Below are 26,709 nucleotides of genomic sequence, written 5' to 3' on the forward strand. Positions count from 1 at the left end.
GAGCAAGGGAACAGTCTGCTGGTGGTAGCTAGTGGGACACAAATGGTTTAAATAAACGTATCTGTTTCAAAATTGGAAAATGTGGTCCCCTGCTGTCCCCTGACAGCAAGCAGACTGCCGTATTCTGGACCAGCTGCGGTTTCTGGGTTGTTTTCAAGGACAGCTCAGCATGAAGCATGTTATAGCAGTCCAAATGCAGGCTTAAAAAAACATCAATCAGCATGGACGGATTGGCCCATTGTAAGAAAGGGGAGAGTTGGAGAGTCCATGCAGCTGAGAGAAGGTGCTCTTGGACACTTCGCCAACCTCTTTTTTTTCCGAACAGCCAGACTCGGTCCATGGACAGAGTAGCAGATCTGCCCAAGAGCAGAGGACCTGGGCATTGTTCATAAAGCCTTATAGAATCATAGAGTTGGAAGAGACCCCAAGGGCCATCAGGTCCATCCCCCTGCCATGCAGGAACACACAATCAAAGCACTCGCGACATATGTTCATCCAGCCTGTTTAAAAACCTCCAATGAAGGAGACTCCACCAGTCTCCAAGGCAGTGAATTCCACTGTCGAACAGCCCTGACTGTCAGGAAGTTCTTCCTAATGTTTAGGTGGAAACTCTTTTCCTGCACCTTGTAAAACACAGGTGTCAAGCTTGCGGCCCTCCAGATGTTATGGACTACAGTTCCCATCATCCCCATGCCAGCATGATGCTTGCAGGGGATGATGGGACCTGTAGTCCATAACATCTGGAGGGCCGCACGTTTGACACCTATGTTCTAAAATATAATGTTCTTCTATTTCCCATGCAGCCGCTGTTGTATTTTGTTCTCCTGCTTCTTCTCTGCCTTGCTGGCTACAGCAGCATAGAAATGGGTATGATTTCTTACTCCTTAGTCCTTCAAGAAAAGCTTTTTGCAAAAGAGCAGAATGCTTTCTTTTGCTGTTGACAAGTAGAATCACAGAGTTGGTAGAGACCACAGGGACCATTGAATCCAACTCTTGCCATGCAGGAATACACAATCAAAGCACTCCTGACAGATGGCCATCCAGCCTCTGTTAAAAACCTCCAAAGAAAGAGACTCCACCACGTGCCAAGACAAGAGTATTCCACTGTTGAACAGCCCTTACTGTCAGGAAGTTTTTCGTGATGTTTAAGTGGAATCTCTTTCCCTTCACCTTGAACCCATGACTCCTGGTCCTCTGGAGCCACAGGAAAGAAGCATGCTCTATCTTTTACATGACACCCCTTCAAATATTTAAACATGGCTATCATGTCACCCCTTAACCTTCTCGTCTCTGGACTAAACATCCCTAGCTTCCTAAGCCACTTCTCATAGTGCATGGATTCCGGACCTTTGGCCATTTTGCTCACCCTCCTCTGGACCCATTCCAGCTTGCCAATATCCTTCTCAAATTATGGTGCCAGAACAGAACTGGACACAGTATTCCAGAATGGTATTATTACATCCCTCATAGCAAGGAATTGTGTAGAAAGGCCCTGAAGTTGGTGTGCAGGCACAATCTCCCAGCATCCTGTCGTTCATCGGCCATCACAGAATTTAGTTTCCAGAGGCTAAAGACTAGGAGCAGCTTGGTACGTGGGGATTTTGGGTCACTGTTTCCCTTTTCTGGAGAGTTGAGCCTAAGCTTTAGCGCATGGTCATGACAAAATGGCTACTGTGTGACTTTTAATGCAGCAGTGTGGTGTGGAAGGGTATGATGTATCATCGCTGATGGATTTGGGAAAATAAGGGCAGGGGGGAAGACAGAAGGCCGCTTTGTCTTCTTGCAAGGAGCTAGTAAGCTGATCTCGGGAGAGAGATTGCCTGTAAGCTAATTAAGAAGGGTGTGTTTGTTTAAGGTCATTGTACGGTGGCTTGTTGGCAGACCAATAATGACAGAGCACCGCTAGCTGGGGATTACGCTATAATAGATAACACCTTGATTTTTCTTCCTATGACAACAAATGTTAATGTTCATATGGTTTGAATTATGATGCCTTCTGTTGACAGGAGAAAAATACTTGAGAACACATTTTTAGCATCGTAGGTTGCGCTGAACGCTCCCAATTCTGGTTTCCTAAAAGGTCTGCCGAAAATACAGATCCCGAAAAATGCTTTCTTCAAAAATTCCTGTTGTGCGAATATTCGTCCCATTTTGCTCTACCTCTGCTGTTTCGGGACTATCCTCCCTCTCCTGTTTGCTGTTTGTTTCTCCTTCCTGGATAAGCCACATTGGTGATTTCATCCAGCCGAATGGGATGAGGTCACAGCATTTCACAGCCAATCAGATTTGGTTATGCGATGGTGTCCCTGAGGTCCAATGAAGCCAATTGAGGAAAGAAAGCTTGAGAGAACATCAATGAATTTTTGCAAGCACTACTAAAAGAAAATCAAAAAGGATTTTTTAAAAATACAACCAAATGTTTCTAAAAATACTGAATAGTTTTGGCTGAATAGTTTTAACAATCCTACGCAAACTCTCTTGGCAGTGACTCCTACTGAATGCTGTGAAACTAACACACCCACACCCAGTGAAATGTGCTGCAGTCTTTGAAAATAGATATTTTTGTTGCCTTAAAAAGCTTTTGGATAGTTGAAAGGAGGATGCTGTATCATGTGTAAAATCATGGTGCCTGTGGGGGGATAACGTTCCAGTTCCTCCCTCCATCCTACCACGCTATTGAGCAGAGTTTATTTAATTATTCTTTTATTTATTCAAATATTTACATCCCACCTTTCCTTTTGGCTCTAATTTGAAGCCTTCCTCCAACTTAAGTGGCTCTTCCATTGGAGACGGAGCTGTTTTTGGTTGGTGAGAAACTGTTTAGAGGATGTTTGGATCTCTTTCCCTGCCACCCCTAGTTTCTCACCAATTGTCGGCTTGCAATTTATATAAAAGCAACTGATCTGTTACCATATAGAGTGTCCTGATGTGTGGAATGACTTATGGGATTGATCAGATAGCTGTAAAATTAACCTAGAGCAGCCTCATGTTTAAGTGATAAAATTTTGATAAGTGAATCTGGGCTAAATTGGACATATGAAACTTAGGCTGTGTCCACATGGGCGGAATACAGCGTCCCAGGGACGCTAAAAACAGCGTCCCTGGGGAGGAGTTCGCATGGCGGCCTCGCAACACCCGAGCGGCGTGAAGCTACTGTTTTCGGAAACAGCGGCTTCCAACTGCTGCCTTGCCGCAAGTAACGGGTGAGCTGCTGGTATGGTGCCGATTCCCCTTTCTCTCAAATGCCTCATCACTTCAGGACCTTGTGGCACGTCGCCCAGGCTAGGGGACATGCCACCCTGCCTTGCGACTCCAGAGCTGTTGCACAGGGCAGGGGGGCGTGTCCCCTGGCCTGGGCAACGCGCCGGGAGGTCGGAGGGACGGTAAGGCGTTTGGGCGATGGCGCAGCCTCTGCACAGGCTGTGCTGTCTTCCCCGCCCCTACTGGAACCGTTCGTGCGAACAGTCCCGGGGGGTGCGTCGGTGTCGTTTACGCCAACGCACACCTCAGCGTGGCTGTGCAGAAATGGCCTTAGTTACTTAGATCCTCCCATGCTACCGGTAAGTAGCATATTGGGCAACAAGTCCTCTCCAGCAGTTCCAGTCTTGGATGAGTGTTTCAGCCTCTTCCCATGCAATATTCAGTGCCTTCAGGTCTTGCTCGAATGCTCTCCTCCAGGTGTTTCGGGGGTGTCCTCACTGTCATTTGACATCAGGAGGTTTCCCTCTTCCTACCTTCTTTGGGATCCGACTGCTCTCCATGCGAAGGACGTGGCCAGCCAGTCGAAGTCTGTGTGCAATGATAGTATGGAGTTTGTAAAAAAAGGCCTTGAGGGAAATTACCTTTCCTTTGGGCAGAATACTGATAATTTCCTCATGAATTTTTTTTAAGGGCAAGGACAGTTAAGAATCAGAGATGGACGTGCTGTGGAATGCTGTAACTTGGACTGTATTTGTGGGAGAGCTTGTGTTCGGTTTGTGGCTTTTAAGAAATCCCCTCCTTCCCAAGACTTAGGCCCAGACCTGCATTCCTCACACAAGCACAGTCTTATTAGAACTTGGAATGGCCCTGGTCAGTATTCAGATGGGGCACCCACCAAGGGAAGTTCTGGAGTCTCTGTACATAGGTCTCTGAATGTCTCCGGCTTTGAGCAGCAGTGGCGTAGGAGGTTAAGAGCTCATGTATCTAATCTGGAGGAACCGGGTTTGACTCCCAGCTCTGCCGCCTGAGCTGTGGAGGCTTCTCTGGGGAATTCAGATTAGCCTGTGCACTCCCACACACGCCAGCTGGATGACCTTGGGCTAGTCACAGCTTTTCGGAGGTCTCTCAGCTCCACCTACCTCACAGGGTGTGGTGAGGGGGGAAGGGCAAGGAGATTGTCAGCCCCTTTGAGTCTCCTACAGGAGAGAAAGGGGGGATATGAATCCAAACTCTTCTTCTTCTTCTTGAAATCACTATGAAGTTGCCATCAGTTGGCAGTATCTTGAAGGCTCTTTCAACCACAGCCCTTCAAGGCCTGGAACTGCTTTGACCAACACTGTGGAAACCAAGAGATGAGTTGAATTATACCCTTATGTTTTTAGTGTAGCAGAGGGATGTGGTAATGTGCCAAATGCAATGAGGTTCTCTGTTCCCAGGGAGAGCCTTATATGCATCTTAAACCTTGGGATGAAGGTTATGAGCAGACTGAAAATCTCCCCTAGTACACGACACACAATAAGCTGTGCTGTAGGCTCTATATATTTTCTTTTCCAGACCTGGAGGTACTTTTTGACCAATGATCTGTGAACTCGGTTAATGTAAAGCAGACTAAAACATCATTTCAGTAAATCAGGTTTAATGAAGTATTTGAGCAAATTTATATGTGCCAAAAACCAACTGACCAACCAACCAGAAGCATGGTACCAGAACCAAACTTCTGCTCATTGAGCCTTAGAGTTGTCGTATTTTTTCCTTAGCTCAGAAAACCTGTAGAACTTCAAACATTGTCTTGGCAGTTTTGTGAAATGCCTGAGCTGGGAAATCCTGCCTTAAACTTGGGCAAGTTTTTAAAGAAGAGTAGGAGTTCGGATTTATATCTGGTCTTTCTCTTTTGGAAGGAGTCTCAAAGTGGCTTACAAACTCCTTTCCCTTCCTCTCCCCGCAACAGACCCCTTGTGAGGTAGGTGGGGCTGAGAGAGTTCTGAGAGAACTGTGACTAGCCCAAGGTCACCCAGCAGGCTTCATGTGTAGGAGCGGGGAAACAAATCCAGTCCCCCAGATAACAGTCTGCCGCACATGTGGAGGAGTGGGGAATCAAACCCCGCTCTCCAGATCAGAGTCCTCCACTCTTAAGCATTACACCACACTGTGGTGCTTCATATGGTAGCTTTGATGCTTCCTGTCACACGTGGTAGCTTTTGTGTGTTTGTGATTATGATAGTGAACTATTGATTGCGTAGGTGCAACATAGGCAAGGTAATCTCTTCCAACTTGACGTGGCATTGATGTTTGGAGTTGAAAAGCTTTCATGACTAAATAGGTTTGTGTAATTAGCAATCATGCTCTTTTACTAGCTGAGCACTGGCTACCTTTCCATTCTGTCTAAGGGAGAACTTTCTGCTTACGCACTGTTAGGACAACATGGTTTTTTTCCTTCCCGTTTTCTTACTTGCGTCACGTGAATTCCAAAAAACTAGTCAGAACAGGACTTCCTTTCCTGTGGTCCTTTGCTCATTGGCAGGAGGAAGAAACAAGGTTGCAAAACTATTGTAAAGCCATTCCCGGCTCTGGATTGGAACAGAGTCAACTGTTTGTGTCCTGAGTGCTGTCCATCCCTAGGAAACTTGGGTTTTTGTGGAAGCGTGGTTGCAGGCTCTCACTGTGCTAGGCCACGTCCCCGCCTCATTGACTGTAGAACCACTGTTGATCAATAGCCATCGTTGGCAACTAGTTTTTCCTCCGTGGACAGTCCAGTTTTGAATGGTTTGTTATTATGTAAATAATTGTGCAGTATCTGATGATGAATGGATGCGGTCCAAATGGAACCAGAAAGGGGCGGGAAAATTTTACATAGAAACGGGGGTTCGCGCGTAGCAATGGCTTCCATCCCTTCTAAGAAATAACTTTTGCAGACTGGTTGAATTAAGATACCTCGTTGAACTCTGTGTCTTTATTTCCCTTGCAGGGAAGTTATCCGATTTGGGAAGATTTCATCAACAAAGCAGGGAAGCTACAGTCTCAGCTTCGGTAAGCTATTTTTTCCCCCTCGTACCTCTGTTTCTTTTATGTCTGTCAGGTTTACTGTGTATACAACCGGTTTTCTCTCTTTAATCTGCTGCTCCTGTGCCTGCAGCATTTGAATAATTATGTGCCAGTTGTCAGGATGATCTGTCCCTCCTCCCTTCAGAGGCACAAATCTCCCACCTTGCCTTCAGTTTTCCATGTTAACCGTGGTTTTGCATTCCATGTGCGTGTGGTTCTTGTGAAAATGCAACTTGAAAGGATTGGCTTGAAGTGGGTTTGCAAACCATGAGGAACCTGGTTTCATGTTTGTTTGTTTAATTCATCCATCCATCACCTTTCTTCCTGATGGGGGGGGGGCTAAAAGTTGCTGACGTCCTTCCCCTGTTCTCCATCTTATTCTCCAAAACAGTCTGTGAGGTAGGTCCAATTTATCCTCACAACAGTCTGTGAGGTAGGTCAGGCTGAGAAAATATGACTGGCCCAAAGTCACCCAGTGAGCTGTCATGGCACAAGTGGAGATTCAAACCTGGGTCTTCCTGATCCAAAATACGACATTCTTAACCACTATGCCACACTGGTTAATGTTGACGCTGGTTAACTTCATACAGATGCAGTTGTAACTTTTGTTTTAATGGTGACAGTTGAAAGGAAAGGGGTCTGTCTTCAGGAGGATGGAAGAAGGAGAGTTTGGATTTATACCCCACCTTTCTCTCCTGTAAGGAGACTCAAGGTGGCTTGCAAGCTCCTTTCCCTTCCTCTCCCCACAACAGACACCTTGTGAGGTAGGTGGAGCTGAGAGAGTTCCAAAGAACTGTGACTAGCCTAAGATCACCCAGCAGGAATGTAGGAGTGCGGAAACACATCAGGTTGACCAAGTAAGCCTCTGCCACCCAGGTGGAGGAGTGGGGGAATCAAACCCGGTTCTCCAGATTAGAATCCACCTGCTCTTAACTACTATGCCATGCTGGGAAGACCTGTGCGCTCCTAGGCTGACTTCTGATTTGCAAACATGGGAGCAGCAGTGGCGTAGTGGCTAAGAGCAGTGGCTAAGAGCAGGTGCATTCAGATCTGGAGGAACTGGGTTTGATTCCCCGCTCTGCCACTTGAGTTGTGGAGGCTTATCTGGGGAATTCAGATTAGCCTGTGCACTCACACACATGCCAGCTGGGTAACCCTTGGGCTAGTCACAGCTTTTTGGAGCTCTCTCAGCCTCACCCACCTCACAGGGTGTTTGTTGTGAGGGGGGAAGGGAAAGGAGATTGTAAGCCCCTTTGAGTTTCCTACAGGAGAGAAAGGGGGGATATGCATCCAAAACTCACTCACTCTTCTTCTTGCTAGTAGCCAAGGTTAACAGCCGCATCCAAATGGGGAGGGGGCTAAAAGGGCTCTCTCGCACCAGTGTACTTGCCCTCCTCTGGCACAGGAGGAAGATGCTCTGGCTGCCACACGTCCCACAGCCTCATTGCTGCAAAACCCGGAAGTCTGGCTGTGACGTGACTGCTCTGCCGTCCTGCTTAGGTGTCAGTGTGGGGGCCTGAGCTGGGTGTTTCTGGGGGTGGAGCCAATTCTAGTTTAGGGCTGGTAACGTGGTGCACTGGCCCTCAGACTTACCCCCCCTTTTGGTGGTGTATGTCCCTTAAACCCTGTGGCAGTGGTGGCGAACCTTTGGCACTCCAGATGTTATGGACTACAATTCCCATCAGCCCCTGCCAGATCCATAACATCTGGAGTGCCAAAGGTTCGCCACCACGGCCCTATGGAGCTTTCTGGTTGGGGGGCGGAGTTTCGGGGCTTTTCCGAATTCCCTGCATCACTGGAAAGTGGGGGGGGGGGGCGCTGTAGCACTGGCGCCATGTCCTGCTTCCTCTGGGTTTGGATGCGGCTGTAAATGTCTGCAGGGCTGATGGATCTGTCTCATTCCTATTCTGATGATCCAGTTACTTGTGACAGAGCTTTCTGCTGTGACAGTCAATAGCGTATGAAATATGGAGGCCTTTGGCTTTGATCCTTCAGGAATCTAATCCTGCTTTTTCAATTAATATGAAGTGGGGGGGAATCGTATCTATCCCAGGCTTCGTAATGAGGCTTTTTCAGAGCAGTCTTTCCAAATCCCCTCTTTTTTACTTTGCGACTCTACAGGATGGGTTGGAAGCTTTTCCATTAAGGCTGGCTGTGCTATAGAATCTTTCAGAGCGCTGTCACGGTACTGAAAAGTGGGACGGATGGACTTCCCGCAGAGAGAGAGAATATTGCATCACAAATGGAGAGCTATTAAATATAGTAAATGAGAGTAGAGATTTTCATACTTCATTCAGATAATATTTACAAGCACGCTGGAAACAAAAACATTTCCGGCTCTTCATGTTGCCAGATGTTAAGGGTGGGTTGTATAAACCCTTCCGACTCTGCCTTTTAGGTTTTTCTTCATCCTGCGTCTCTTGATCCCTACAGTCGTGACCTAGATAGTCTGAAATTTTGGATGTTGGTGTAGTGAAACTTCATTGAACTCGGGAAATCTTTATTTAGGTCATTCCTGCTTAGGTTGCTTGCAAAACAGCTGCTTGAGTATTAAAAAGAGTATGCTGAGCCCAAGCAGGTGGATGACATATCGGTCCTTATTCATTGTTTGCAAGACCTTTGATGTGACATGTTCTGATTTAGAACATAAGAACATAAGAACAAGCCAGCTGGATCAGACCAGAGTCCATCTAGTCCAGCACTCTGCTACTCGCAGTGGCCCACCAGGTGCCTTTAGGAGCTCACATGCAGGATGTGAATGCAATGGCCTTCTGAGGCTGTTGCTCCCGATCACCTGGTCTGTTAAGGCATTTGCAATCTCAGATCAAGGAGGATCAAGATTCTTCACACGTTATGTGAAGAAGTGTTTCCTTTTATTAGTCCTAATTCTTCCCCCCAGCATTTTCAATGAATGCCCCCTGGTTCTAGTATTGTGAGAAAGAGAAAAATTTCTCTCTGTCAACATTTTCTACATTATGAAAGAATTGTGACTACTAGCCCAATGTCACCCAGCAGGAATGTAAGGAGTGAGGAAACAAATCCAGTTCACCAGATTAATGTCTGCCGCTCATGTGGAAGAGTGGGGAATCAAACCTGGTTCTCTAGATTATGGTAGTCTATTGCTTGTAACTGCTACACCACAGTAGCTCTATGATAACCTTGGGCTACAGTGAAGTTGTTAATAACACAAGTATCAGCTAGAGCAGGGGGGTCCAACTGTGGCGCTTCAGGTGTTCATGGACTGCAATTCCCATCAGCCCCTGCTGGCATAACCAAATTGGCCATGCCAACAGGGGCTGATGGGAATTGTAGTCTCTGAACATCTGAAGCGCCACAGTTGGACACCTCTGAACTAGAGCGATCTGGCGTGTTAACTAGCTTCCTTCCCGAGCCCATCTTGGAAGTCATAGAAACTCCTGACGTTCGTCCATCCATTATGAGTTCCCATTTCTCTCTTCTGTGTCATTGATCAGGAGATGGAGAATGCCTGATCGGAGGGGCGGGGATGGCAAATTACTTGCCCCTCAGTTGCCCGCTGCCATTGCATGCCCTTGTTTTGTTTTAACAGCGTCTGTATGTGTGTGAGTGTTGGATGAAAAGCCTCCCTGAGGGAACTTGTGCAGCGTTTCACAGCTCTTGCTGCAAGCCGGTTTTTTCTGCCGCAGATCCCAGCTAACCATTTTTTGATTCTCAGAGGGCTGCAAAGAGACTTTGACATGTAACGGAAGACCTTCAACTGACCTATTAAATGCTGTGCCTCTTAACCTTTATCTGTGGCCCAAGAGTGTGGATATTCTGCACTGGAATTGTGCGCTCGGTGGAAAATGTGCCATTTCTTGTCCTTGATGCTGCATGAAGTAGTCTGTCGGGTGTGGGAGTGGGCGGCATTTGCAGGAGAGAAATGGCTGGCGTGCACGGGCGAGGGTGCTCGACCCATTTCCCCACCAACCGCAGTTCCTTCTGCAAGTCCTTTGCCACAACCCCCCCCCCCCCCCTTGATTTTGTTTGCCCATCCGGTGGGGCAAAGCAGCTGGGACTGAAGCAGCTGTGGCAGAAGAGCCAGCAGGTCAATCAATTTGAAGTGCCCTGCCTTCTTGCGTGCAAATACCGTTCTCTTGGTGCGATTCCCGTGGACTCCCGCAGTGCCCTTGTTTTTAGTTTATCCCCCAAAGTCACGTCCCAGATTCTCTTAAAATTCAAGTCTTAGGTGTGCAAGTGATTAAATTAGAAGAGGAAATGCTCCACTCTACGTTTAGAGGTGAAAAGATCCACTTATTCGTGAAGTGGTGCTGTGTTCAGGGAAGACTGTATCTGCAGGTTTCCCCCCCCCCCTTTAATTTCTTGTGGATGATAAGGATCAGGGTTGGAAAGGGAATAAAAGCTTATGAAAAGAATCCTTTAGGATCGTTTGCTGAAAGTATGATACATTTTCATTACCTTGGCAGAATTGTGCTCCGTGATCAGCTGATTTGGTGCAGTTAACTTGTTTCTGTTTAGTACCACTGAACGCTCCCTGGAAATTTGGGGGGTGAAGCTTGAAGAGGACAGGGTTTGGGGAAGGGAGGGACCTCCGTGGAGGTCATATAATTCTGTCAGTGTGGTTTAGTGGTTAAGAGAGCCAGCATGGTGTAGTGATTAAGAGCAGGTAGATTCTAATCTGGAGAACCGGGTTTGATACCCTACTCCTCCACCTGAGGCTTGTCTGGTGAACCAGATGTGTTTCCGCACTCGTACATTCCTGCTAGGTGACCTTTGGCTAGTCACAGTTCTCTGGGAACTCTCTCAGCCCCACCTACCTCACAAGATATCTTGAGTCTCCTTACAAGAGAAAAAGATGAGGAATAAATCCAAACTCCTCCTCCGCCTCCTCCTCCGCCTCCTCCGCCTCCTCCTCCTCCTCCTCCTCCTCCTCCTCCTCCTCCTCCTCCTCCTCCTCCTCCTCCTTCTTCTTCTTCTTCTTCTTCTTCTTCTTCTTCTTCTTCTTCTTCTTCTTCTTCTTCTTCTTCTTCTTCTTCTTCTTCTTGTCAGTGTTGACAACTTTAATTTCAAGCTTACCTTCAGGAGGGCAGGTGGATCTAAGGAGAGAATTGTTTAAATATTTGTATGTTGACTGCCCTGTTGACCCTCATTGGAGTGGAAAAGTGGCCTGTGTCGATATGTGTGAAGTAAAGTGGTTATTCATTAAAAATATAAAAGATATTCTAAAAGATTCTCACCTTTTTCATGCCTCAGAAATGCTGGCTGTTTCTAACATTACGCTATCCTGTCTGTATTTTAGGACGACCGTAGTAGCAGCAGCTGCCTTCTTGGATGCCTTTCAGAAAGTGGCTGATATGGCGACCAACACACGAGGTAAGCAGATGTGTCTGTTTTTAGTCTGGCAGAATGCAGCCAATCGCGGGAGCTCCCTTTTCCTCTTCTTCTTCTTCTTTTTTTTTAAAAAACGACTACTACCAACACTCGGATCTGTGAGACATCTGTGAAATAGACCTCTCCGTGCCCCAACTGTGAATTTATGCTATGAATGGAAAATAGATGACTTGGAAGAATTGAGAAAAAGCCAGAAGCCTGTCATTGGGATCTCGAATGGTGTGAATAACTGGCACGATGTTTCATTTGCCATCTGAACCGTATCTTGGTTTGAAACGATGATGGGTTTCCTCTCCTTATTGAATTTTTTTGGGTATGAGAGCAAAGCGTAAACGCAGATTTGCAGGTTTGCAAGTTCACAGAAATTACCAGCCCATGTTTTAAATTTTACTATACTGTCCTCTTCATTTTGATGGTCGTTGGCAACCTGAAAGGCAGGGGCGGTGGGGGATGCTGCTTTCAAATAAGCTTACGTTTCCTGCCTGGTGGGGGCGTGACGTATCTCGTCCACAGTAGTAAACAGCTCCTTGCAAACCTGTTTAGGTTCACAAAGACCTTGAAGTAAGTTTTCCTGATTTTTGAGGGTAATGAACGATCCAGCATTATATGCCTTTGTCCAGTCTGTAATTAGGAATGAGACTAGAACCTTTTGTCGCGTACTTCTTTTTGGGAGGAAATCACTTCAGCTTGCTGTATCCTAGGAGCGAAGGTTGATTTTGCCTCTGGATAAGTTGAGCATCATGGCTGTAGTGGCATGGCCCCTGATCCTGCTGAGAATTGGGATCATATGTTTCAAGCTTAGGCCGTGGTAGCTGACATATTGATTATGTCCTGGCTTTAAATGGGTGCCTCTTTTAGGTCATAACAAACTTGCCAATAGCTGTACGAGGCTCACTCTTTGCTCCGTACTTAGGATCCAGGTCCTAGCAATGACTCTCTTTTCTTTGGTGCTGGTTGGTGGAGGTTTGGCATCAGAACTTTTTGGTAGCAAGTCTATCAATGGAGTTCAGCTTTTTTATGCATGGTGCCTGTAACAGTACCCTGATTTGGATAGCCCAGGTTAGCTTTACCTCAGAAGCTAAGCATGGTCAACCTGGGTTAGTACTCACATGGGAGACCATCAAGGCAGTCGCGAGTTGCTATACAGAGGTAAACAATGGCAGATGACCTTGGGATTTCCCTTGCCTTGAAATTCCTATGGGGTTACTGCAAGCCGGCTGCAGTTGGACAGCACTTCACTTCCAATAGCAACACTCCGTCACTAGTGAGGAAAGCACAAGGCTTTCTTGGGGGGGTTGAGGTTTAACGTAGCAAAAAACACCTGGGCTTCTCCTTGAAATTAGCTTTAAATCCTTAGCTTTAAAAAGGGCTTGGACAGATTTATGGAGGAGAAGTCGATCTATGGCTGCCAATCTTGATCCTCCTTGATCTCAGATTGCAAAGGCCTTAGCAGACCAGGTGCTCAGGAGCAGCAGCAGCAGCAGAAGGCCATTGCTTTCACCTCCTGCACGTGAGCTCCCAAAGGCACCTGGTGGGCCACTGCGAGTAGCAGAGTGCTGGACTAGACGGACTCTGGTCTGATCCAGCAGGCTAGTTCTTATGTTCTTATGAAATCTCTTTGTAAGATCTCCCATTTCTGTATAACAATCTAACTGATGCTCTTAAGATACCTATGCTTTTGAACAACATGGATCCCACAGTGTGTGAGAATGTAGCAAAATTTCTGCTAACAATAATAGACGTAAGTCTAGATGAATACCAACCAATGTCTATGTATTATGACCACATATAGCCAGCAGTAATTTTTCTAGCTTCTGTCTGTCAGTATCCGATGACGTTTAAGTGAGTTAACTTAGCTGAAGGAATGTCCTATAGTTACAGAAGGACCATGTATATATTTTAGTATTTAGTATTTTAGTACCAGTGTCTATAATTGTGAGCAATAATGGGCAAATTTTGTATGCTGATTTTGTATGTTTATTTTATGCCAATAAAGGCTTGTGACTGACTACTCTTGATGGAATCTTTGTAAGATCAGGGCTAGCCACATTTCAGGTCTACGTTAAGCTGAAAGTAGCAGCTTGCAATTGGAGTAACGGACTCTCATTAATAGATATGCATTTTAAAGTGTGCCCGTGCTTTAAAAAACTGGAATCATGAAATAGAATTCCTTGGTAGTTCTTAAATTATGCTGCTTCTAAAATATCCTACTTAAGATTTCTATTAAAACAGTCAGGCCCGGTGGTGGAAAGGTGCAGGTGAATTCCCAGCTGACAAATACCAACCTTACAGGGGTTTTTCAAGGCAAGAGACATTCAGAGATGGTTTGCGATTCCCTGCTTCTGCGTAGCACTCCTGGACTGCTTTTGGTGGTCTCCCATCCAAGTACTAACCAGGGCCGACCTTCCTTAGCTTCTGAAATCTGACAGAATTGTGCAAGTGTGGGCCAACCCTGTCAGGGGAAATCCAAGCCGCCATATTAATGCTCTTCCGAGTGTTGGACTGGCCTTTAACACTTGCATTGTGGGAACTAACCTACTGTAGTGTTTGATACAACAAGTAGTGATTGAGGAGGTCTCTGGTTCACGATTCAGCTCTGACGTGAACTCGCTCGGAGGCCTCAGACAATCCACTACGTGCCAGCTTCAGCCTCCCCTTTGCAAGACAGGAATAATAAATATGCTACCTTATGAGTCAGTGTACAGAGTGCAAAGAGATGGCTTGAATCCAACTGAGTGTTTCCACAAACAGAACGACTTCTGCCAATTTAATCTGACTTTCTCATCTCCTGTCATAGTCCAAAATGTCCCCCTCCCATGTTGCTTGCAACCCTCTGATCCAACCTAGTGGTTGTGATGCATTTGCAACAATGAAAGTGCTAATTCTTGTAATTATCTTCCATTCAGCACACGCGTGGTTAGACCTTCTGGGCTAGGAAGCTGACATCCTTTCGTTAACCCTAGTTACTTCGCTATTTTATTGACGTCTGTGTATACATTTGGGTATCAGTCTGTTTGTTCCAGAAGTGTTTAAGCACAGGTCACTTGCTGGAGCTGCCAATTACCAGTTTCTAGTTTCCTTAGTTGCTAGTTCCCCCCAATTTTAGCATCAGCAATTGAGGTTTGAGTCCTGTGGTGCATAACCGTAAGCTTTACTACTTTAGTCAAAGTTCTGCTCACGATCTGAGTTCGATCCTGACAGAAGCTAGTTTCAAGGAGCTGGCTCAAAGTTAACACATCTTTCCATCCTTCCAAGATTGGTAAAATGAGTAGCCACCTTGCTGGGGATAAGGTGTAGATGACTGGAAAGAGTAATGGCCAACCGCCCTATAAATGAAGCCACATCACCCCATAAGTCAGTAATGACCCGGTGCTTGCACTACTCAACACCTTCTTTGCCTCAGTCTTTTCCCAAAAGGGAAATGGTGCTCATTCTGGGGAAAATGGAACAGAAGATACAGCGGGAGAAATTTAGCACAGTGTAAATAAAGAGGTAGTGCAGGAACACCTGGCTATTTTAAACTAATTCAAATCCCCAGGGCCTGATTATGATGAACCTTAATTGAGGTGGAATTGATGGTTTGATGCCATCTATGGAAAATTGAAACTGAAATGGGATTTTACATTTTTTAGTGAGATGTGATTTTAAGTCGTTCAGTTGAAGTTGTCTACGGATGTTGAAAGTTCCCCAGAGACCTGATGGGAGGGGCAGCGTTCAAAACTAATACAATAAATAAATAAACTCAGATGAAGTTGGTAGTTTTCTTTTCCCAGGGAACAATAATGGGTGTGCTTTCCCAGGCCAATTGTTGGAAAATGAAATTGACCCTTCTACCAGTGGGTGTTTGGCACTTCTGATTAATGGTGCATTTCAAGTGTGTTTTGAGTTTCCTTTTCTGCAGAATGTTTCAGTCTGAATCCTCCAGGGTTTGATGACTGAGCAAATCTAAACTTGCAGTCATGCATAGATGACAGCGAAGAACCGGTAAAGCTAGTCCTGTAGTCAAGAGTTTCTCTCCCCTCCTTCTGCTATACCGGTTGACAACCCCTCCCTCTCCAAAAAAACCCCTGTCTCTTCTTGCCCGTGCATGTTTCTGTCTCATGGGTGGCTCGTGCCAGGGGTTTTATCAATCTTCTTGTCCAGAAGAAATTCTTGTTCACCCTGAGCAACTGGCTCACTGCAAAGTGGCTAGAAACTCTGGATTGACAATTCATGTGTTAGGTGTTTGGGGAGGGTAGCCATTTTGGTCTGCAGAGCAAAAGAGCTTGATTTTGAGTCCACTAGCACCTTAAAACTCAACAAGATTTTCTGGATATGTGTTAGTGTTGTCTGTTACGTGAACAACTTGATCGGTTTGTCAGTGTTGGCCTCGGTGTCCTAGTGTCTTCTCCAGAGTAATCCCATTGAGTTTAGTGCACATGTTCCACAAGTTGGAGGATTCCCCCGCCTCCAGCAGTCTTTAAAACTCTGGCAGATAGCTCTGATCTCTGCTCCCCTGACAAAAGGGGACTCCAGGTGTTCTCTTGGAACAGAGGTCTTTTGCCCAACAGGACTTCTCATTGGTCACTGCAAATTTGATTGACTGTGCAATTTTTTTTAAAAAAATGTAGCTTTACTTTGGGACAGAAAGTAAGCCATTTTGTCGCTGGCTCCGCCTTCTGAAGCAGCCATTTTGTGACGGCACCCACCATGCTGTGTCAGAATTGCAGACGCTCAGAACTAACATTGTAGGCCTGAATTCAACGTTTTAGTTGTTTTTCTTCTTAAGGAAGTATCGGCTGCTAAGGAGAAGTATTTTTGTAGTGTTATAGTAAAGACTGAGTCATCTGAACTGTGATGATTATTTGAGGCGGAGATATGGATCCTGAACTCATAATTATTTTATTGTTTTGTGCAAGACCGGTGAGAGATCTGTAAAACATGCATTGTTGTGATGCTGGAACAAGGCCTGTTTGGCTCAGCGACTTGCTTTTTTAGATTCTAGTGAATGCAGAGTCAAAAATAGAGCAATTAATTAGAATTGAGTTAATGCGATAATGGTTGAGCCAGCTGTTCCGTTGTCGCGTCGCTGAGGAAGATATACCTCATTTTCAAAAGACTTGCTAGAATGAGGTTGGGCGTTTAACTGGTTGAGAGGGGAAAGGTCAAGTGAATTTATTTTGAAAGCATTGACTATGTTTGGAGCAACAAAGAAGACTTTAATTCATCAACCGGTTCTGTGGATTATACGAATTGGGAGTAAATCTTTGGAGCCTTCCCTTTCTCTCAGCAATCACGTGTGAACACCACATGGTGAAGCTATATTTGGGGCATTGGTGTGGGCAAATGGCCTTATTCCATGCGTTCCTGCTCCAAGTAGGGGGAAGGGGCTAAAATCACTCCTCCCACCTCTTTAAAAAAAAAATTTATTGTATCATTTGAATATTCCATTTTATGTTAATACTCTTCTTCATTCGTTTTCAAACAATACATTTCCCCCTTTCCCCCTCCCCCCTATATTTTCTTCATAGTTTTATCAAACAAACAGCAGTAAGTTCATTCTTTGTAATCTCTTCTCCCATATCTCCTCATTGACTCCAGCTTCTTTCATCCAGTCCGCATATATTGTCCATATCTTCAAAATTTCGCTCTGTTTACCTTGCCACAGTTTATTTTTTGTTATTGTATCGAAAATGTCCAGTGTCACTTGTTCCCAGATATATTCCAACCATTTCTGGATTGTCCATTTTTTCTTTTCTTTCCAGCCTAAAGCTATTGATGCATGTGCTGCTTTGATCATTATTTTGTACATATAGCTATATTACCCTTCCCACCTCTTATGCCAGTGGAACTCCTGGCCGGATTGTAACCACCCATGTCACATGGTCTTTGTTCACATCTTCACCCTCCTTCCTGGCATCACCTTTTTAGCTGCCGGGAGAAGGAAGGAAAGCTCTAATTCAGGCAGTTGTCTTACACTGGCAGTGTGGAGGACATAGTGATAGAACAGGGGTAGGGAACCTGCGGCTCTCCAGATGTTCAGGAACTACAATTCCCATCAGCTGACAGAGGCTGATGGGAATTGCAGTTCCTGAACATCTGGAGAGCCGCAGGTTCCCTACCCCTGTGATAGAAGAACTGAAACGACCTGGTTCTTTAGCGGAGTAAACGCAACAGAGTTGTAAAAAAAGGAATTATCCTTTTAATAAGATCCTGGATATAAAAAGTTAGGTTACAAAATATACTTAACAAAAGAGGAAGACCAAAAAAATAGTCATGTGCAAAATGCACAAGCTAGCAAACAGCTTACACAATAATCAGACAGGAAAAATCGCATCAACAATACAGCACAAGGACAAGGAGGAGAAAATGAGGTAAAGGTAGACATGTAGGGATGGAGTGGGGGTGGAGCATACAAAACTACACCATAATATGCAGACAATGAAGGTGACGCCCAGTCAGACTGTTAACAGCTCACCTGCCCTGCATTAACAGAAACAACCCAAATGGTGCAGCTATCTTCAGATCCTCTGAAGATGCCAGCCACAGCTGCAGGCGAAACGTCAGGAAAGAATGCTGCTAGAACACGGCCATACAGCTCGGAAACTACACAGCACCCCAGCTATCTTATTCCTTCAATAACTTATAGGAAGAATCACTAGAGATGCCAAAGCTGCTTTAGAGTGCTTTAGACCCTTGGCCCCTCATGGTCATTGTTGTCTATTCAAATGGGCAGGCTCTCTCCAGGTTCTCAGGCCTTCCCCATCCCATCACCTTTCCCATCATCTACTGCCAGATTCTTTAATTGGAGATGCCTGGGATTGAACCTGAAATCTTCTGTGTACAAAGCAGATGCTGGGCCACTGAGCTGTTGTTCCTCACTATCTAACCTAACAAAACTGATACTTAAATTAAATATATTTATCCCACCCTTCCTCCAAGAGGCTCAGGATGGTGTACATGGTTTTCCTCTCTTTCATCCCCTTCACAACAACCCTGTGAGATAAGTCCAGTTGAGAGACAGTGATTGGCTCAAATAGGCTTTCCGTCCCTTTGTCTCTGAGCTTCTCCTGGGGCTAAAATGGGGAGGAATTGTGCAATGTTCTAGGAATTTCCATTGTGCGATCTTCTAGGAATTTCCAAATCTCTATGGTAAAAGCATAGACGGGGCTTCTAATCCCGGGTGAGGCTCTCATCCCTTGAGCTCTTCATGCCCCCTCCCTCCTCCTGCCCCTACCTAACCGGTGGACACTCCAATCACTATACCACAATGGTCTACTCTAATAATAACAACTTTTAACAGTGCTAGGTGAGGCTTGTGTAAGTTAATGTCAAGAACTATTCACTGAGCTAGTCATCTTTGGATTTTGTCTTAGAATATCAGGGCCATTCTACAGTTCCATCATTTTGAGGAAGAAAGAAATCAATTGAAAAATGCAAAATCGTGTCATCTGTTAGGCAATAGTCAGGTTTGATACCCATATTATAGCAGGTAACCAATACTTTTTTCTTTTTGTGAAATCCTGTGGTATAGAGAGGTTAGAGTGTTGAACTGGGATCGGGGAAACCCAAGTTTGAATCCCCGTTCTGTCTTGGAAGCTTGCTGAGTAACCCCGGGCCAGTCATACACACTCAACCTAACCTACCTCACAGAGTACGAATGAAGTAAGTAAATAAATAATATCTGGCCTGGTTTGTCTCTTATTGTTGCAGTGATGGAGGGTAGGGGGCGGGCTCGCTATAATGACGCCATCATGAAATGAAAAAGATAAGCCGTCATCTAAACATTGCCATTCTCGTAAATATTCCAGTAAGCTAATATTTGATCACTGTCAAATAAGAGATAACTCGCTATTCCGTTACTTGACGTAGAAACCATGTTTACCATATATTATGATTTACGCATGCATTAGAAACATTTTAATATAGTACCTAACACCAACAAACCCCCCCCCCCCCCAATCTATCTCGCTTATTGAAAACCTTCCAGCATCCAGAAAGGTACCATGTCTGAAGGAGGCTAGCCTAGAACATTTCTTGTGATATGTTCTTTTTGTGTAGACTGCTTAGGTTTTGTTTGGTGGGGGGGACACTCAGATGTCCAACACTCTTTGCCCCTCCCTCCATCTGAAACAATTCAGGAGAAACAACACCATGTGATTCTGCTGCATTCATAGATTTCCTGTTCAAAGCCTGCTGACGTTTGCTGTGTCTTAACTTTCCTGGGCGATTCCCTGCAGCATCACTTGACCAGGGGAAGGGATAAGATGTTGCTTGCATGCATAATGTACACCTGTGCAAATATTTGTGGATTGTGAATAGATGCATAGCTCCAAACGAGCCAGGTAAAGGGTGCATATGAACAGAGAGCTTCCCCCCCCCCTTCTCTGCTGCAAAAAGGAAGATGGGGAGGACTTGGCTTCCCTCCCCCCATCTCTGCCCCTTGAGCATTCTTTGCATCTGTAATTGCCTTGTAAATCTTGCTTTCAAAAGGTTATATCACCCCCTTGTGACAGTGCCTACCAGAATCGTCTTTTGTCTCGAGGTAAGGGCAAATCCTAATCGATTGTCGCAAGCCTAAATAATCATATGCAATGCTCCATGCAAATTCCTGTTGAGAAAGTCACTTCGGGTGGGGGGAGGGGATCTTTTTCTCACGAGTGCCCTTCACAGCTGCTGTCCTGTCACCTTACTGCTGTAGAAGAAGAGGAGTTTGGATTTATACCTCACCTTTCTCTCCTGTAAGTAGATTCAAGGTGGCTTACAAATTCCTTTTCCCTTCCTCTCCCCACAACGGACACCTTGTGAGGTAGGTGGGGCTGAGAGAGTTCCAAAGAACTGTGACTAGCCCAAGGTCACGCAACAGGAATGTAGGAGTGTAGAAACACATCTGGTTCACCAGATAAACCTCTGCCACTCAGGTGAAGGAGTGGGGAATCAAACCCAGTTCTCCAGATTAGAATCCATCTGCTCTTAACCACTACACCATCCTGGCTCTCAGGCCTCCTGTTGAGGTACTATGGCATGAATATTGTTGTGAGCCTCCTCGCACACGTCTGGAGAGGCGGTGTTCCAGTTTTCTAAATAAATAAATGGGGAAATAATAAATAAATTGCTGGAACACTTCAAATGTCATTCTGTGCAGCTCCATGGCTATTGCCATCCCAAACCCTTCTGAGGACCCTCCACCTATGGCTCTCCAGGCCAGGGTAATGTAGCTGGGAGGGTTTGGGATCATGATGTGGCTGAAGGCATCGATGGTAGCCTTGTTCTTTGTCAGTCCCAGCCCCCAAAAGTCATTTTTATCTGGAGATGATGACATGGTTGGATCCCATTCCCAGTGAGGGGATTAGATCATAGGTGGGATCCAACCAGTTCTCACCACTTCTCTAGAAGTGGTTACTAATTTTTTCTGAGTGCTGAGAAGGGGTTACTAAAGCAACCTCCCTGCCCGATAGGGACTGGAGGTGCGTGTGTGCGGCGGCGCCACTGTTTGAATCCCACCACCATCGGAACCTGTTATTAAAATTTTTGGATCCCACCACTGGATTAGATCCTTTTGCATGGGTGGGCGTGCTACCCTTTAAAAGTCATTTTAAAATCCCATCAGGGCCTCAGGCCCACAGTGCAGCAGGCTGAGGTATTCTTGCACCCTCCCCATGGTGCTGTATCAAGTGCTGAAATGGCCCAAACTTTCCAATTCTGGTGGATGTTTAGACACTTGAAGAGGTGTATGGGGGTGGGGAGCGCTGCGCTGTGGGCCCAACCAGGATTGGGCCAGTGGCATTTTTAAACGGCATCAAAATGGCGGTGGTGTCCTTGTGACAGCCATGGGGTTGATGCCATGTCTCATTTGGCCCTCTATCTCAGTCTGTTATTTTGCCTGCCTGCCGTTCCTGCATACCCTGTTTCCCCGAATATAAGACATCCCCTAAAAATAAGACGTAGTAGAGGTTTTGCTGAAGTGCGAAATATAAGGCATCCCCCGAAAGTAAGACATAACAAAGGTTTTGCTTGGAAGCATGCCCGACGAACAGAACACAGAAAAATAAGACATCCCCTGAAAATAAGACATAGCAAATCTTTGGGAGCAAAAATTAATTTAAGACACTGTCTTATATTCGGGGAAACACGGTAGCAAATTCTAAACTGTGTTTCAAGCGGAAAAGCATGTACTGGTAGGAATAGTCATCTCACACAATGTAGTTGTGTTATGTATCTTTTATGAAAACGTCTTGTTTCTTGGACATACCAAGAATGAGGACTCTTATGCCTGATGCAGACAAAAGGAAGAGTCAATTTCAAGCAAAAAAAAAAATCCTACAACAAACTAAATGGGAAACAGCACGATTAAAGTGCTGTAAAGCCCGGATTCTTTATCCTGCAACGGGGTTTATTGTTTTTACTGGAAGTTGTGTTCTATTTTAGGGCTCGGGCCGTTCTAGCTGAGGGAAGCGTTTTATCTCCGTCAGTCAGCAGTAGCCCTTGTGAGCTTGTCAACCTGCCTCTGTCAGCACTCACTTTGTGGGAAGAAAATTGCTTCGCTTATAATATTTCCATGTACAAGTGCATGCGGTATTATTGAAAAGGAAGCGTATCTAAATGGAACCAGAGGTTACCTTTATTGTCCTGTGACTCCCCCCACCCTCTCCCTTCGCCAGCCCGCTTTAACACACAGTGCAGGCAACTTTCTTGTGGCCAATTACCCACCAGTGCCCTGGCGCACAGTGGGACAGGAAGAGTTCCTTGCCCTAACGAGCTTCCTCTTGCCCTGCTTTGCGAGAGCACTTCGGGTGCAACTCTGCGTGCCAAAGCAGGACGAGGTCGGGGAACTCCAGCAGTGGGTAATCGGCATGTGTGTACAACAGAAACCTTAGAGAGGTAGTCATGTTCTTCTGTTGCTGCAGAATGACTGTGGAGCCCAACTTTAAAGACTACACAGTTTTTGATTCCCGCGTAAGCTTTTGTGAATCACAGCTCACTTTATCAGTTGCATAAGTGCATGGAAGTTTACACTGGAGTAAATGTTTTTAGTGTATCTAATCTGGAGGAACCGGGTTTGATTCCCTGCTCTGCCGCTTGAGCTGTGGAGGCTTATCTGGGGAATTCAGATTAGCCTGTGCACTCCAACACACGCCAGCTGGGTGACCTTGGGCTAGTCACAGCTTCTCAGAACTCTCTCAGCCCCACCCACCTCACAGGGTGTTTGTTGTGTGGGGGGAAGGGCAAGGAGATTGTAAACCCCTTTGAGTCTCCTACAGGAGAGAAAGGGGGAAATAAATCCAAACTCCTCCTCCTCCTCCTCCTCCCTCCCTCCCTCCTCCCTCCTCCTCCCTCCCTCCTCCTCCTCCCTCCTCTCCTTCCCCCTCCTCCCCCTCCTCCCCCTCCTCCTCCTCCTCCTTCTTCTTCTTCTTCTTCTTCTTCTTCTTCTTCTTCTTCTTCTTCTTCTTCTTCTTCTTCTTCTTCTTCTTCTTCTTCTTCTTCTTCCTCCTCCTCCTCCTCCTCCTCCTCCTCCTCCTCCTCCTCCATCACCCATCATCATCTATGGGACTGCCTCTTTCCTTATGCTCTGCCCTACCAGCTTTGCTTACATCAGCGGGGGCTTGTGTGCATCCCATCCTGAAAATAGTAACAACCTGTACATGAGCTTTCTTCTTTGTGGCTTCCACCTTATAGAGTGGCTTGCCCAAGGATGTCACGAAGTCTCCCACTCTCCTGACTTTCTGCAAACTATACAAAACTGAATTATTCAGTAGGGCTTTTCTGCACAGTTAATAGGGCTGCACTGTACCAAACAAACGATTAGGGAATGTGGTTTGTACTGCTCTATGTAGTTTACTGTAAGTAGGATGTAATTATGCACCACTTAATGTGTTACGTTAATACTTGTTTTATTCTTCACTTCTTTCCGGTTGGTTTCAGACTTCTGCAGTTCTAATGCATTGTTTACTGAATGCACTGCACAAACTGATTCACAGATTTACTGTTGATTGCATTGACTCGCTCTGTGTAATCTGCCTTGAGTCGCTGTGAGAAAGGTGGAAGATAAAGTAAACAATGTAAATAAATAAATATTACTTTGATCCTTTTATGAAGAGCCTCTGATGGAAGTGGTCAGCATTGAATAGGCACAGCTTACAAAAGGGAGTATAGTTAAACGACCCACCTTATCAACTCATGAGAGAGCTATTGGGGTACAGTGGTTAAGAGGAGCAGACTCTAACCTGGAGAATCTAGTTCGATTCCCCCCTCCTCCACATGAAGCCTGATGGATGACCTTGGGCTGGTCACAGTTCTGTCAGAACTCTCTCAGCACACGTGGAGGCAGGCAATGGCAAACCACCTCAGAGTGGCTCTTGCCTTGAAAACTCCATGGGGTCACATAAGAAAAGGGGGTGCAATAGTAAATATTAATAATAATAGAACTACCACTACTGTTGCACTCTGGCTATAACTAATATTTCAAATGCGTATATCTATATACATGAATTTATATCATTGTTCATATTTTTTATATTTCATTAGTTATAAATACAATCATTTCTTGTTGACTACATCTATTTGTTATAATTGTTAAAAATAAGTTGAACTTACCTGTTGGATGTAGTCGACAAGAAATGATTGTATTTATAATTAATGAAATATAAAAAATATGAACAATGATATAAATTCATGTATATAGATATACGCATTTGAAATATTAGTTATAGCCAGAGTGCAACAGTAGTGGTAACTCCATGGATCACCATGGGTCAACTGTGACTTGAAAGCACACACCCCCAAAGGCACATGAAGGAGTTTTTCCTCTTACCCATGGCATTGATTATCCCGCTTTGTTTGACACTTAATTTTGTTTTGCTTATTTGCAGATCTACTCTTAGGGATGGTAAAAGAGTTTCCAAAGGTAGACAGGTGTTTAAACACAGAAGGATGGGAAGGTAGAGATGACAGCCTCATTGTCTTGGTGTTCCAGAGATAAAGTTGACATTCTTTTGACTTACCGTATTAAATATTCATGGGAGAGCCAAGAAGTGTATTAAATGGCATTGTCTCTTCTCATTCTTCCACCGAGCTCCTATTCTGTACTTCCAGAAGTCTAAATTTAGGAGATTTTATTGAAAGATGATTTGAAAGCTGTGTGTTTTCTGCAGAGCTAACAACGATTCTTGAAAGCACAATTGTTCACTAAGTCTTCAATGCCGCTCCTGGTGTTTGATGTTCCTTTGTTGTCTCTCTAGTGAAGTGTATCTTTAAAAAAACCCCACAGCTTTAATGCTTGCTGCTGATTGATAAGCATAGAATGTTAATCGCACAATAAATTAAAAAAGAGCACACAATAGTTTTGTGAACTGGACTTGGCAGTTGATGAGTTGGGGAGTTTTGTTTCTCCTTGATAGTGTTCTCCAAAAGGAAGTCCTTTCCAGAGCATGTGAAATTTATGTTGCCCTGTTTGGGAGGCAACAGTTAACAACTATAATTTGAACTAGAGATTAGAGTTGTGTCTGCAAATCATTGGCTGTTCCACAACTGGACTGTCCTGTGTGGAAAAGTTGCACATGATTGATATAGAAGTACCACCTAAAAGGAATATGTGGCTTCCCATGAAAATGGAAGCTGTGTGTCCAGTTCTCCTGTGTAATGTCTAGCAGAAAATGTTCTGTGATTGGGGAATGTCGTTAGTTGCCACTGCCGCGAGATGTATGTTGTTAGTTGCCCTTGCCATCTGTACGCCATTAGTTGCCACTGCCACGGGATGAGATAATGTCAGGTTGCAGATAACATTTCGAATTGGGAGCTAGACAGGATACTACTGACTCAAGCATGGTTAATATCTTGGTTGCCCCAGAAGCAGGGGTCTGCAAACTGCAGCTCTCCAGATGTTCACGGACTACAATTCCCATCAGCCCCCGCCAACATGGCCCATTGGCGATGCTGGCAGGGGCTGATGGGTTTTGTAGTCCATGAACATCTGGAGAGCCGCAGGTTGCAGACCCCTGCCCCAGAGAAACCCTTCTTCTTAGTTGAACAACAGTTGAAGTTTTACAGCATTTGCCCTTATATTGTGCTCTTTGGATTGCCCATATGCGAGCTGTCACATTCAGAGGGTGGTCAGGGCCTTCATATGTGGAAAATGAGAATATTTTAGTGAGCTCTGTCTTTGAGATAACAGGGAGGGGTTTTTTTACATATTGAGTGTTGTAAACTTCTCCCTTTGGTGGGGTGGCAGCTCATTTGACCTTTTAAAAAATATATGTAATTTTTTAAATATAAAAGAAAGGAAATACACAAAATTCATGAAACATTGCAACAAAAGAGGCAATACTCCATCAATCCCATCTACATATCCAGTATATAATAGATCAATTATCTACCAGTATTGAGATTCATTCCAATATTCAGCAAATTTAACAGTTAAAATACAAAGACAAAAAAAGAGAGAATAACTTCCATTGTTGGCACTAGATCCCACGTACATTCTACACAAATATAATTATACTCCGTTGTCTAAATTCTTATATCCAAGAGCAGTTCTCAGTTTATTAAAGATTATTACATATCTTCAGTTCTGGACATTTAATTAAATAACTTGCAAAATTATTCTCCCTTTCGTTAAAATCATATTTCTTGTAGTATTCCAACATTATTAGTTGATTTTTCAGTACCATGAAATTCCTTATTTTAATCCCCATCTTTAATCCCCATCTTTCTAATGAAATGTTATTTTTCATTTTTCCAGCTTGTAGCAATAACTATCCTGGCCGATACTCTAAGAAAATATATAAGCATTTTCTGTTTACAGTGCATATAACCATTAGAAAATAAGTTTAACAGAGCTAATTCAATCGTCGGTTCTAACTATTCTTTTGCAGTTTTACCAATCGTCACAAAAACAGATCCCCAAAACCTTACAGTCCTAGGGCAAAACCGCCGCATATGTATAAATGACCTTTTAAAGTTGAGGTAGCGCGGTTGAAGGTTTGGAAGAAAGAAAATACGCAGCTGCAAAGCAAACAGACTTGACAGAATAGCTTGTTTAAACACTGTAAATATGTAGTTAAATGGTGGATATTTATATTAAGTTTAATTAGTGTGGGAGGGAGCTAGTATTGGCATCCC

The 26,709-nt window shown here is 44.7% G+C and overlaps 1 protein-coding gene across 1 annotated transcript in view; it reads left to right on the forward strand.

The window, feature by feature from the left end:
- Window positions 1-26,709, forward strand: part of MTSS1 (MTSS I-BAR domain containing 1) — a 182,877-nt gene that overhangs the window by 20,419 nt on the left and 135,749 nt on the right. The window contains 2 exon segments of the mRNA XM_048507313.1: window positions 6,167-6,228; window positions 11,522-11,595. Coding sequence (XP_048363270.1) covers window positions 6,167-6,228; window positions 11,522-11,595 — 136 coding nt within the window.

This window comes from Sphaerodactylus townsendi, linkage group LG09, assembly GCF_021028975.2.
Source record: "Sphaerodactylus townsendi isolate TG3544 linkage group LG09, MPM_Stown_v2.3, whole genome shotgun sequence".
In the NCBI taxonomy this organism is placed as follows: domain Eukaryota; kingdom Metazoa; phylum Chordata; class Lepidosauria; order Squamata; family Sphaerodactylidae; genus Sphaerodactylus; species Sphaerodactylus townsendi.